At 39.2% G+C, this 13,728-nt stretch overlaps 1 protein-coding gene across 3 annotated transcripts in view; it reads right to left on the bottom strand.

Moving 5' to 3' along the window:
* Positions 1–7,602: 7,602 nt before the first annotated feature.
* The window catches only part of SLC35D2 (solute carrier family 35 member D2), a 53,899-nt gene continuing 47,773 nt past the window's right edge, over positions 7,603–13,728 (bottom strand). For 2 of the 3 annotated variants that reach the window (XM_019940418.3, XM_019940416.3), the window contains 3 exons: positions 10,042–10,120; positions 8,977–9,059; positions 7,603–8,242 (listed from right to left, as the gene is read on the bottom strand). In XM_019940418.3, the coding sequence (XP_019795977.1) occupies positions 8,140–8,242; positions 8,977–9,059; positions 10,042–10,120 (265 nt within the window). In that variant the 3' untranslated portion in view covers positions 7,603–8,139. Of the gene's footprint in view, positions 8,243–8,976; positions 9,060–10,041; positions 10,161–13,728 lie in introns of all 3 variants that reach the window. The other variant, XM_019940417.3, reaches the window with a different exon arrangement.

Here is a 13,728-nt window from a genome sequence, read left to right as displayed (position 1 = left end):
GTCTCAGAGACCTCTGGGACATACTGAATGCACCAACATTCGAATTATAGGGGTCCCAGAAAAAGAAGAGAAAGAGAAAGGGTCTGAGAAAATATTTGAAAAGATTATAGTTGAAAACTTCCCTAACATGGGAAAGGAAATAACCACCCGAGTCCAGGAAGCACAAAGAGTCCCATACAGGTCAAACCAAAAGAGAAACACACTGAGACACATATTAACCAAACTAACAAAAATTAAACTCTAAACTCAAAGAAAAAATATTAAAAGCAGCAAGGGAAAAGCAAACATACAAGGGAATCCCCATAAGATAATGAGCTGATTTTTCAGCAGAAACTCTGCAGGCAAGAAGGGAGTGGCAGGATATATTTAGAGTGTTGAAAGGAAAAAACCTATAACCAAGATTACTCTACCCAGCAAGGATCTCATTCAGATTCGATAGAGAAATAAAAAGCTATACAGACAAGCAAAAGTTAAGAGAATTCAGCACCACCAAACCAGCTTTACAACAAATGCTAAAAGAACTTCTCTAGGTGGAAACACAAGAGAAGGAAAAGATCTACAAGAACAAACACAAAACAATTAAGAAAATGGTAATGGGAAAACACACATTGATAATTACCTTAAATATGAATGGATTAAACACTCCAACCAAAAGGCACAGACTGGCTGAATGGATACAAAAACAAGACCCACATATATGCTGTCTACAAGAGACCGACTTCAGACCTAGGGACACATACAGACTGAAAGTGAGGGGATGGAAAAAGATATTCCATGCAAATGGAAATCAAAAGAAAGGTGAAGTAGCAATACTCATATCAGATAAAATAGACTTTAAAATAAAGGCTGTTACAAGACACAAGGAAGGACACTACATAATGATCAAGGGATCGATCCAAGAAGATATAACAATTGTAAATATTTATGCACCCAACATAGGAGCACCTCAATACATAAGGCAAATGCTAACAGCCATAAAAGGGGAAATCGACAGTAACACAATAATAGTAGGGGACTTTAACACCCCACTTTCACCAATGGACAGATTATTCAGACAGGAAATTAATAAGGAAACACAAGCTTTAAATGACACAACAGACCAGACAGACTTAATTGATACTTATAGGACATCCAAAAGCAGGAGAATATACTTTCTTCTAAAGCACACATGGAACATTCTCTAGGATAGATCACATCTTGGGTCAAAACTCAAGCCTTGGTAAATTTAAGAAAATTGAAATCATATCAAGCATCTTTTCCAACCACAACACTATGAGATTAGATATCAATGACAGGTGTGGACTTCCCTGGTGGCGCAGTGGTTAAGAATCCACCTGCCAATGCAGGAGACACGGGTTCTATCCCTGGTCTGGGAAGATCCCACATGCCGCTGAGCAACTAAGCCCGTGTGCCACAACTACTGAGCCTGCGCTCTGGAGTCTGCGAACCACAACTACTGAGCCTGCAAGCCACAACTACTGAAGTCTGTGTGCCCTAGAGCCCATGCTCCACAACAAGAGAAGCTATCACAATGAGAAGCCCATGCACCACATCAAAGAGTAGCCCCCACTTGCCGCAACTAGAGAAGGCCCGCATGCAGCAGCGAAGATGCAACACACCAAAAATAAAAAATATATACCTAAAAAAAAAAAAGAAAAAAACCAAACACATGGAGGCTAAACAATACACTACTAAATAACCAAGAGATCACTGAAGAAATCGAAAAGGGAATCAAAAATTACCTAGAGAAAAATGACAATGAAAACACAATGACCCAAAACCTATGGCATGCAGCAAAAGCAGTTTTAAGAGGGAAGTTTATAGCAATACAAGCCTACCTCAAGAAACAAGAAAAATCTCAAATAAACAATCTAACCTTACACCCAAAGGAACTAGAGAAAGAAGAACATACAAAACCCAGGGTTAGTACAAGGAAAAAAATCATAAAGATCAGAGCAGAAATAAATGTAATAGAAACAAAGAAAACAATAGCAAAGATCAATAAAATTAAAAGCTGGTTCTTTGAGAAGATAAAATCGATAAGCCATTAGCCAGACTCATCAAGAAAAAGAGTGAGAGGACTCAAATCAATAAAATTAGAAATGAAAAAGGAGAAGTTACAACAGACACTGCAGAAATACAAAGCATCCTAAGAGATTACTACAAGCAACTATATGCCAATAAAATGGACAACCTGGAAGAAATGGACAAATTCTTGGAAAGGTATAACCTTCCAAGACTGAACCAGGAAGAAACAGAAAATATGAACAGACCAATCACAAGTAATGAAATTGGAACTGTGATGAAAAATCTTCCAACAAACAAAAGTCCAGGACCAGATGGCTTCACAGGCAAATTCTATCAAACATTTAGAGAAGAGCTAACACCCATTCTTCTCAAACACTTCCAAAAAAGTGCAGAGGAAGGAACACTCCCAACCTCATTCTACATGGCCACCATCACCCTGATAGCAAAACCAGACAAAGATATCACAAAAAAGAGAAAATTACAGACCAATATCAGTGATGAACATATACACAAAAATGCTAGCAAACAGAATCCAACAACACATTAAAAAGATCATACACCATGATCAACTGGGATTCATCCCTGGGATGCAAGGATTCTTCAATACACACGAATCAATCAGTGTGATACACCATATTAACAAATTGAAGAGTAAAAACCATGTGATCCTCTCAATAGATGCAGAAAAAGCTTTTGACAAAATTCAACACCATTTATGATAAAAACTCTCCAGAAAGTAGGCATAGAGGGAACCTACCTCAACATAATAAAGGCCATATATGACAAACCCACAGCAAACATCATTCTCAATGGTGAAAACCTGAAAGCATTTCCACTAAGATCAGGAACAAGACAAGGATATCCACTCTCACCAATATTATTCAACATGGTTTTGGAAGTTTTAGCCACAGCAATCAGAGAAGAAAAGGAAATAAAAGGAATCCAAATCAGAAAAGATGAAGCAAAGCTGTCACTGTTTGCAGATGACATGATACTATACATAGAAAATCCTAAAGATGCTACCAGAAAACTACTAGAGCTAATCAATGAATTTGGTAAAGTTGCAGGATACAAAATTAATGCACAGAAATCTCTTGCGTTCCTATACACTAACAACAAAAGATTGGAAAGAGAAATTAAGGACACAATTCCATTTACCATTGCAACAAAAAGAATAAAATACCTAGAAATAAAGCTACCCAAGGAAGCAAAAGACCTGTACTCAGAAAACTACAAAATACTGATGAAAGACGTCAAAGATGACACAAACAGATGGAGAGATATATCATGTTCTTGGATTGGAAGTATCAATATTGTGAAAATGAGTACCCTACCCAAAGCAATCTACAGATTCAATGCAATCTCTATCAAATTACCAATGGCATTTTTCACAGAATTAGAACAAAAAATTTTACGATTTGTATGGAAACACAAAAGACCCCAAATAGTCAAAGCTACCTTGAGAAAGAAAAACAGAGCTGGAGGAATATCAGGCTCTCTGATTTCAGACTATACTACAAAGCTACAGTGATCAAAATCCCTACAGTGGTAGCGACTTCCCTGGTGGCACAGTGGTTGAGAATCTTCCTGCCAATGCAGGGGACATGGGATATCCCTGGTCCGGGAAGATCCCACATGCCAGAGAGCAACTAAGTCCGTGCACCACAACTACTGAGCCCGAGTGGTCACAACTACTGAAGCCCGTGTGCCTAGAGCCCATGCTCCACAACAAGAGAAGCCACTGCAATGAGAAGCCCGTGCACCACAACAAAGAGCAATCCCCACTTGCTGCAACTAGAGAAAGCCCACGTGCAGTAACAAAGACCCAATTCAGCCAAAAATAAATAAATAAATTAATTAATTAAAAAAGAAAAGAAAAGAAAAGAAAGACAGTATGGTACTGGCACAAGAAGTATAGATCAATGGAACAGGGTAGAAAGCCCAGAGATAAACCCACGTACCTATGGTCACCTAATCTATGACAAAGGAGGCAAGAAAATACAATGGAGAAAAGACAGCCTCTTCAATAAGTGGTGCTGGGAAAACTGGATAGCTACATGTAAAAGAATGAAATTAGAACACTACCTAACACCATACACAAAAATAAACTCAAAATGGATTAAAGACCTAAATGTAAGACCGGACACTGTATAAAACTCTTAGAGGAAAACATAGGAAGAACACTCAATGACATAAATCACAGCAAGATCTTTTTTGACCCACCTCCTAGAATAATGAAAATAAAAACAAAAATAAACAAATGGGACCTAATGAAACTGAAAAGTTTTTGCACAGCAAAGGAAACCATAAACAAGAGGAAAAGACAATACTCAGAATGGGAGAAAATATTTGCAAACGAAGCAACTGACAAGGGATTAATCTCCAGAATATACAAGCAGCTCATGCAGCTCAATATCAAAAAAACAAACAACCCAATCAAAAAATGGGCAGAAGACCTAAATGGACATTTCACCAAAGAAGACACACAGTTGGCCAAGAGGCACATGAAAAGATGCTCAACATCACTAATTATTAGAGAGATGCAAATCAAAACTACAATGAGGTATCTCCTCATACTAGTCAGAGTGGCCATCATCAAAAAATCTACAAACAATAAATGCTGGAAAGGGTGTAGAGAAAAGGGAACCCTCTTGCACTGTTGGTGGGAATGTAAATTGATACAGCCAGTATGGAGAACAGTATGGAGGTTCCTTAAAAAACTAAAAATAGAACTACCATATGACCCAGCAATCCCCTTACTGGGCATATATCCTAAGAAAACCATAATTCAAGAAAACACATGCACCCCAATGTTCACTGGAGCACTATTTACAAACGCCAGGACTTGGAAGCAACTGAAATACCCATCGACAGATGAATGGATAAAGAAGATGTGGCACATACATACAATGGAATATTACTCAGCCATAAAAAGGAATGAAATTGGGTAATTTGTAGAGATGTGTATGGACCTAGAGACTGTCATACAGAGTGAAATAAGTCAGAAAGAAAAAACAAATATTGTATATTAAGGCATATATGTGGAATCTAGAAACATGGTACAGATGAACGTATCAGCAAAGCAGAAATAGAGACACAGACGTAGAGAACAAACGTATAGACACCAAGGGGGGAAAGGAGGAGTGGGATGAATTGGGAGATTGGGATTGACATATATACATAATTAATTAGATAACTAATGAGAACCTGCTGTATAGCACAGGGAAATCTACTCGGTGCTCTGTGGTGACCTAACGGGCAGGAAATCCAAAAAAGAGGGGATATATGTATACATATAGCTGATTTACTTTGCTGTACAACAGAAACTAACACAACATTGTAAAGCAATTATACCCCAATTTAAAAATAAACTGAAAAAATAAAGAACTCCTACAACTCAACAACAAAAGAACAAACAACCCTATTCAAAACTGGGCAAAGGATTTGAATAGACATTTCTCCAAAGAATATGTACAAATGGCCAACAAGCACATGAGAAGATGCTCAACATCACTAACCATCAGTGAAATGTAAATCAAAACTACAATAAGCGGGCTTCCCTGGTGGTGCAGTGGTTGAGAGTCCACCTGCCGATGCAGGGGACACGGGTTCGTGCCCCGGTCCGGGAGGATCCCACATGCCGCAGAGCGGCTGGGCCTGTGAGCCATGGCCGCTGAGCCTGCGTGTCCGGAGCCTGTGCTCCACAACGGGAGAGGCCACAACAGTGAGAGGCCCGCGTACCGCAAAAAAAAAACTACAATGAGATATCACTTCACATCCATTAGCACACCTACTACTACTACTACCAAAAAAAAAAAAAAAAAAGGAAACAAGTGGTGAGGATGTGGAGAAACTGGAATCCCCGTGCACTGTTGGTGGGAATATAAAATGGTGCACCTGTGGTCCATGTGTTACCGTGAAAAACAAACGATGGGGTTTGGAGAGCTCCCAGTTCATGAACACACTGATGTGCTGGGAGCGGGGCACACCTGGAGGAGTCGTGAAAGCTCCAAACCATTTCCCACATACCTTGTCCTATGCATTTCTTCCCTTTGGCTGTTCCTGAGTTGTATGCTTCATAATAAACTGGCAATAGAGAGTAGAGCACTTCCCTGAGTTCTGTGAGCCATTCTAGCAAATTATTAAACCCGAGGAAGGGGGTGTGGAGACCCCAGATTGATGGTTAGTTGGTCAGAAGCACCATTCACAACCTGGGACTTGGGTTTGGCATCTGAAGTAGGGGGCAGTCTTGGGGAACTAAGCCCTTAACCTGTGGGCTCTGTGCTAACTCTGGGTACTTAGAGTCTGCATTTAATTGTAGGACCCCTAGTTGGTGTCCAAAGAGTTGGAGAATCGCTTAATGTGAGGGAAAGATCCCACACATTTGGCATCAGAAGTCCTCTGTGTATAGAGGAAACAAGTTTCCTTTTACTATCTGAAAGAACGGAAAGCAGGGTCTCAAAGACATATTTGTGCACCCATGTTCATAACAGGATTATACACAAACAACCAAGAGGTAGAAGCAATCCAAGTGTCCACTGACAGACGAATGGATAAACAAAATGCGGTATATCCATATGATGGAATATTATTTAGTCTTAAAAAGGAAAGAAATTTGGACACATGCTGCAACATGGATGAAACTTGATGATATTATCCTAAGCGAAATAAGCCAGCTACTGAAAGATAAATATTGTGGGATTCTACTTTTATGAGGTACCTACAGTAGTCACATTCACAGACAAAGAAAGTAGAATGGTGGTTGCCAGGAGCTGGGGAAAGGGAGGAATGGGGAATTATTGTTTAATGGGTATAGAGTTTCAGTTTTGCAACATGAAAAAGTTCTGGAGATTGGCTACACAACAGTGTGCATATACTTAACACTACTGAAGTGTACACTTAGAAACGGTTAAGATGGTAAATTTTATGTTAGGTGTATTTTACAATTAAAATTTTTTAAATTTTAAAGTAAATTGAAACATGTCAACAGAATCATTCCTTCATTTGCTGCCCTGTCCATCTGGCTCAGCTTCTATAAACTTACAAAGTCAGAGCTGGCAGGGATTTGGAGACATAGTTCCATTTTAAAGATTAAAAAATGGAGGCGACAGTGGCAAGGTGACCTGTGAAGGTCTTGGTATGTTAGCAGTGAAGACAAGACTAGAAAGAAGAGCTCCTGACTGGCCCCCTCCAGACTGGGGCCCTACCCTGCACCACGACCCCAACGGGGACAGTCCGTTTCTTAACAGAGATGATAATAACTCTCATCCAAACCGGGGTTCCTTCCCACACACCACTGGTCTGGGGGGTCAGGCAAGCCCAGGAAAAAAATGTACCTTGGTTAAAGTCCCTATGATCTGAATTTCAAAGCCCCTGAACAAACCTGGAAGGAGAAGAGGAGAGAAATACGACCAACTTAAATGCTGACAGGGCACACTGAGTATTGTTTTTTCCATTGAGTTATTTTGTAATCTTTCCCAACATAAGCCTTGAAAGGAATATTACCCTTCAAGGCAGACTGAATAAATGACCTACTGTTTTTCTGCCTGTCTACAATAATATCACAGTATGAGGTATGCATATAAATTATTTTTTATTTTACTTTGATGATTGGGAAAAGATACCAACATATAAGATCAAATCAAAGCTAGCAAATAACTCTACTGGCAGTTAAGTGGCTGATTTTATTAAAATAAAGACATGTCTGTTTAAACCAAAAAAATGTTGCCGCTGGCACTCTGCTTTGGCTGGGACCTTTGAAATTAAGGCCAAGGTGCAGATAAGCACCCTCACAGCATCGGCCTCCTTTGAAGCACTCGCAGTACCTGGAACAGCACACAGATGTGCGGTCCACGCAAGTGCCTTGGAAACAATCCCTTTCACCAGTGGTTTATTTTGAGAAGATTCACTTTCAGCTGGTAAGGCTTTGCCCGGATACATATCTCAGGGCTGACGATGGCTCCTCAGGCAGCACATGATGTAGATTCTCTTTGCATTTTGCAGACATTCCTGTTGTGCCTTAACCAGGGGTGAGCGCCACAACCAAAACAGCTGGGAATATTCCCTCATTCCCGCCAGTCTGCAAGCCAGTCTGCAATTCTGCCCCAGGTTCTAGCCCTTCAAATCCTGAGGGATGTTTTCTTCGTCCACAGGTTGCTTAGGTTTTAACTGGCTGTTTAAAGTTAAAAAGGAGTATCTCAAGCCCCCTGCCATGCTGAAAGGAGAATAAAAAAGAGTGAAAATAAATTCCATAGATGATACAACCAACAGTTACTGACATCTTTACAAATACAGTCAACTTAATTTTTTTGATAACTTGGCTGTTTGTTTCTTTTTCTTTATTTTATTGAAGTATCGGTGATTTACAATGCAGTCAGCTTAATTTGAAGGGAATTATTGAGCCCCCTGTTTTACTTCCTCAAATTTGTGTATTAATCGATGAGAATTAACCCTCTTATTTACAAATCTGTGGGGGCAGAAAAAGAGCAGATCAAGTCTGATAGAGAAACTTGGAGAAAAAATAAGCCCTTGGTTATTACTTGAATAAACTATACAGTATTATCCTAAAATAGTGTCCCACCTCTGAGACCCCAAAATGCCTTTCAAAAGTATCTTAGTCACTCCTCCCAATATCCTTAGCACATGGTGCTTCAATGGAGCACAGATTTAGTGAGACCCATTCACAAAAGGAAGACACACAACTTAAGGGCTTTTCTGAGAGGGGGAAACAGAAAATTAGATCTCAACCCTTTGAATTTTCATTACATGGCCCCATGGTCCACATGAAAGAGTATGTCATAAAAAGAGATGAACTGAATGATTTAAGTGAATTTTATCCTAGAAATTGTAAAGTCAAAACACCTCCTGCTCTTTCACTTATAACAGATTAATCAGGCTTTTAAAAATTCATATTTTACTAAAATGAGTTCATTTAAAAATCCCACTTACCAAATATTTAACCCCACAAAGTTTAATACAGAGAAAATGTAGTCTCCACCTACTAACATTCCAATGTAGGCAACGGATACGTTCTGCAGAAAAAGAGAGGATTAATGATTTTAAAAGTAAAGGCTTTAGGGGGAAAACTCATATATATAGTGAAACCTGAAACTAAATATTTTAGTTACTTTTCAAAGAGACTCGCATATAGCAGGGGTTCATGGAATATTGAGTAAGTGGATAAAAACCATTACATACGGCTTTATAAAGAAAATGAAATAAACTACAGCACCATAATCACAGAAACTGCATTATCCATACCCTCTTCCAGTTAATACATAGGAAGAAGATGTAAGAGTTGGGTTGTAATCAGCTTTCCAGATTTCATCTCTTTACCATCATTGGGTAGTGAATTTTAATCATATTAGTCCTAAACTTGAACAAACTAAGACATCTGATAAATTACAAGCAGTACTCTGTCCAGTGTATTCTCAGAGGCCCTTGGGCAGCCAACAGAGAAGTCACCTGTTGAAGCACTCACTCACGGTAGGAGTTCACGTGAACAGAAACACAAAGCAACTGCAGAACAGAATTTAGAACACCTCCACCCTCCTATTCATTAGCGTGTGTTCAAATGCATGTACACACACGCAGCATACACACCAGTCCCAGAGTTAATCACCTTATAATTGAGCATAGATCTAGGCCGAAAACAGTTCTTCACAAGAATTCCCTTTCTTAGTCAGCAAGGTTCTCCCAGAAAACCAAACTGTAGATCACAAGGTATCTTAGCACAGAAATTTGGTATTTTTTTCAGCTATTTCACTTGGTTTTCCCAGACCATCCCTTCCCACCATTCCCAATTTAAGTCATAATTTGTCTCTTCCTTTTAAATGAGCAAGTCTTCCCTCTTTTTGTGGATTAGGAGATTAGAAGACGTAAGGAGGGGTTACCCAGGCACAGCTGAAAATTTCACAAGCCTCCTTTCTTACTACAGCACGGATAATAACAACAATAAAATCAAACAGTCAACTCCCCAATTTGGTTGTGCATTTCAAGGCTTCAACCACTTACCTTGATGGCTCCAACCACCGCCGTCGTCAGGGCCGAATTGTAATAGCTGCACAAAAGTGTGGAGTACATCAACAGAAACCTGGGGCAACGGAGAAAACACTTGAGTGTGCCTTACTGGTCTGGGTAATAAACAGATTAAGAAGAGCCAGTAAGTGACCCACACAGGCATTTTAAACAAATAAAAAAGAAAAACACACCATAAAGATTTAAAATTACCTACATCTTAAAACATCTCAATAATTCGATATTTTCAGCAAAATGGTCCAGTCGTGCATTAGCCAAACTGTCTACCTTAGATGTCCTTTTCATTTTGTCTGTGCATTTTCCATCAGTGTTTCCACAAAAAGGGGATAAGGACAATGAGTTTTTTTAAATGATCTGAAATCTTTCGTTTAACAGATGTTACAACAGTGGGTTTCAATCCTCTCTGTGCATCAGAATCACCTGGTGCACTTTTAACACCATGATGCCCGGCAGAGGGTCTCCAACTGGTTTGAGGTGGGGACCCAGCCATATGCCATATCAAAGCTCTATAGATGATTCTAATGTGCAGCCAGTTCTGAGAACCACTGGTGTTAGCAGGGAAAACCAGCAGAATGATTGCTAGCTTTGGACAAAGAAGATTTAAATAATGGATTCCACATGCCAGTGGTACTCCTGTACCTTATTACTAAAGTTAATCTGACAGGCATTCAACACGGACCAGTATATTGGCACTTGTCAACAAAATGACTACAGAATCATGACCAAACACCAGATAAGAAAATATACGTATACACAGGAATGTAGAATTCAATCAGAGATAAAGAAATATATTCATTTCACTCAAGTAGTAATGAAAATTAGCTGTAACCTAGGTGAGGTGCAAAATTTCATCCACTGGAATCAGGTGATTAAATGTTGAAAGAGGTTACAATAAAAACTGGTTGAGAATGAGACTGGAAAGATACTGAGAGAGCGTAAGATGTATTGGATTTTAAAGCTAAACACCAGTTAGAAGGCATGAGCTTGGGAATTGTACTCTAAGAAAGGGCTCAGCCCCTAAGCATTAGGGAGACTCCCCCTGGGGCAATTTAGCACCCAGTCGCAGGTCCAGGCCCAAACTTCTGATTGTTAATAACAGAATCTAGATCACAAACAGTAACCGTTTTTGTCCTGAGTATGTTCATCACCCGGGATGATAGAGAAAAAATATTAGCGATGACATACATCAAGCTGAGGAATAAACTCAATTACAAACAAATTCTGTAATCTTCAAAATAATGTCTGTCTTTGTTATTAAGGTAATTACAACAATTTGGCAAGTTAGAGACTCCAACATCCTGGTCTTTGTGGCTTGTATTTAAAATGTGCAATTGATATTAAATTTGCAATTTTCACTTGAATGGGGTAAGAAAATCTAAGTCTGTACACAGTATTCAAATGTTTAAAAGAAGCTGATTTACCACATTGCCAAGTTTGGTTTATTAGATTTCAAAGAGTTGCTAGGCTTGTAAAGCAACCTGGCCCATCAGCTTCTCTAGGGCCTTATTAAGGCTTGGAATTGCTGGAAAAATCAGGTAAATTACATTTGTAAATCACATTTTAAATGTTTAACTTTTTTTAATTCACTAAGTTGTAAACAAGACTGATTTACAGTAAATTACTTAGGAGATTTCAATCAGTTAAACTTGGGTTAACAAACCATTAATCAAATAATGAAAGTAAATATTCTTATGTTAGTATAAAAATTACTAGCTTTATAAATAGAGCAAGAATATTTATAAATTGGCTTAAGAAAATCTAAGTTTTTTTAAATTTTTACAATTTTAATAAATTCAACATTAATTCAGAGTCCCAGGGAACTATAAATAATCCAACTTATGCGTAAAATGAAAAGATTAAAAAACTCAACCTGGTGTTACTTGGTGCCTGCCCTGCTGGGCCTGGGTAGTAAGAGTATATAAACCCACAGCATCTGCCCTGAAGGAGCTAAGAGTCTAATAAAATAACAGAGATCACAACTCCCAGGAGGGGCCCAACCCAATTTCCAGGACACAGAAAAGCTTCCGGCAGGCTTCCTAAACTGGAGCGCAGCCTTAAACTTAGACAGTCATGAATATCCTTTATGTCCTATTTTTGCTTAAAATTTCCTACTCCAGGGTTTCCAATCATGCAATGTTTTGTTCATTCCACATTTTAGCGAAACCACCTTGGCCAATATCCATCTAGCATGAGTGTGGGCCACTAGGACACTCACCCACCAGCTGGGCTGAGCGAGGGGAGGAGTCCCTGTCTCCAGCCTCCTGGGGGAGTTTGAATTAGCGGCAGTCCTCCTAAGTGACAGATGGCATCTGACACAGGAACAGCCACTTTCTGCAGACAGAAAGGCTGCACTTCTTAGTATACCACCTGGGTGTCCCCAGAGAGGGTAACTATAAAATGACGAGGATCAAAGGAGTGTATTAAAACTTTTTCTAAGAAACATGATTTCTATACGCAAATATGCACCTACACTGTCCTTTGGCTAAGACCAAGGTTCTGAATTAAAAGACCCTCCATTAACTCAATGCAAAGGAAACCACTTTTAACACCAAAAATGTCAACCTCCACATGACAGTTTTGATTTTAGCATCTGTGAATTAATAAAATGTAAAGATATTTAAAAGCACTGCTGAATTCTCAGTACATTTCTGCCATTACGTACGTATAAAATCGTACTTATCATCTGTGTACATTTGAAAACTAATGGCACATACAAAAGATACACATTTATTCAGACAACAGATACCAGCTGGTGTTTTGGCTTGTAGGGCCCCAAGGGATGGAGGTACCCATGTGAAAACCCCTGAACCAGAACCCTTGCTCAAAGGTTTCTTCCTGTTTCTGAAAAATAACACAAAAAATAACTGATTAACCCAAAGTTGGACGGCACACTCGTGGGAGTCACAGGCAGAACTCAAATGGCCTTGTTTACAACTTGTTGCTGGTTACCATTCCATGTACATGCATACAAAGAAGTCCAACACAAATGTTCAAATAATAAAATGTGACTTTTACACTCCTTCCACCAACCACAATTGTACCCAAGCACATTACTCTCTTATTTCAGATTTCAAAGAATTTCAAGTAATCTCATCTTGCCCATCTCTGGTAAGAACTCTCTCCTACCCCAGACCTCAGTGGTGTGCCAGGGAAGCCAAAGTCATGGGATAAATATGATCTATTTTCCTGGAGCATCGATTTTACGCTACAATGTGGTTTGTTGGGAAATGATGGAAATATCTACACTCTTTGAAGGTTCTGTCACTCCTGTGTCCAAGCAATCAGCAGAATCCTATTTTGTCTTGGACCCTACATCTTGGCAGGATCAGTGAAGGTTCAAAGAATAGAACATTTTTTATGCTGTGAGTAGGGAAAATTGATACATTTGTGTTTCTATTAAGGAATATATTACTGCTTCAGTGAGATCAAAGAGGCTGCTACTAGGGCAGAAACAGATTAGGATAATTGCCTCCAGGGCTTAGGGGCTGGTGCCAGATGCTGGTGTGAATGAACCAGAACCTGTCACTTCTCGGCAAGATTAAAAAGAACAGCAGAACTAGCTTTTTAAAATCTAGTTTGTCAACTTACATTTCAGTCTTATTTTACCTCTACCTGCATTAAATTATCGTGGCTCCCACAATCCAGTCTACCTGCCTGATGCAA

This window comes from Tursiops truncatus, chromosome 6, assembly GCF_011762595.2.
Source record: "Tursiops truncatus isolate mTurTru1 chromosome 6, mTurTru1.mat.Y, whole genome shotgun sequence".
Lineage (NCBI taxonomy): Eukaryota > Metazoa > Chordata > Mammalia > Artiodactyla > Delphinidae > Tursiops > Tursiops truncatus.
Note: the sequence above shows the minus strand (reverse complement) of the source record. Positions and strands in the feature narration are given on the sequence as shown.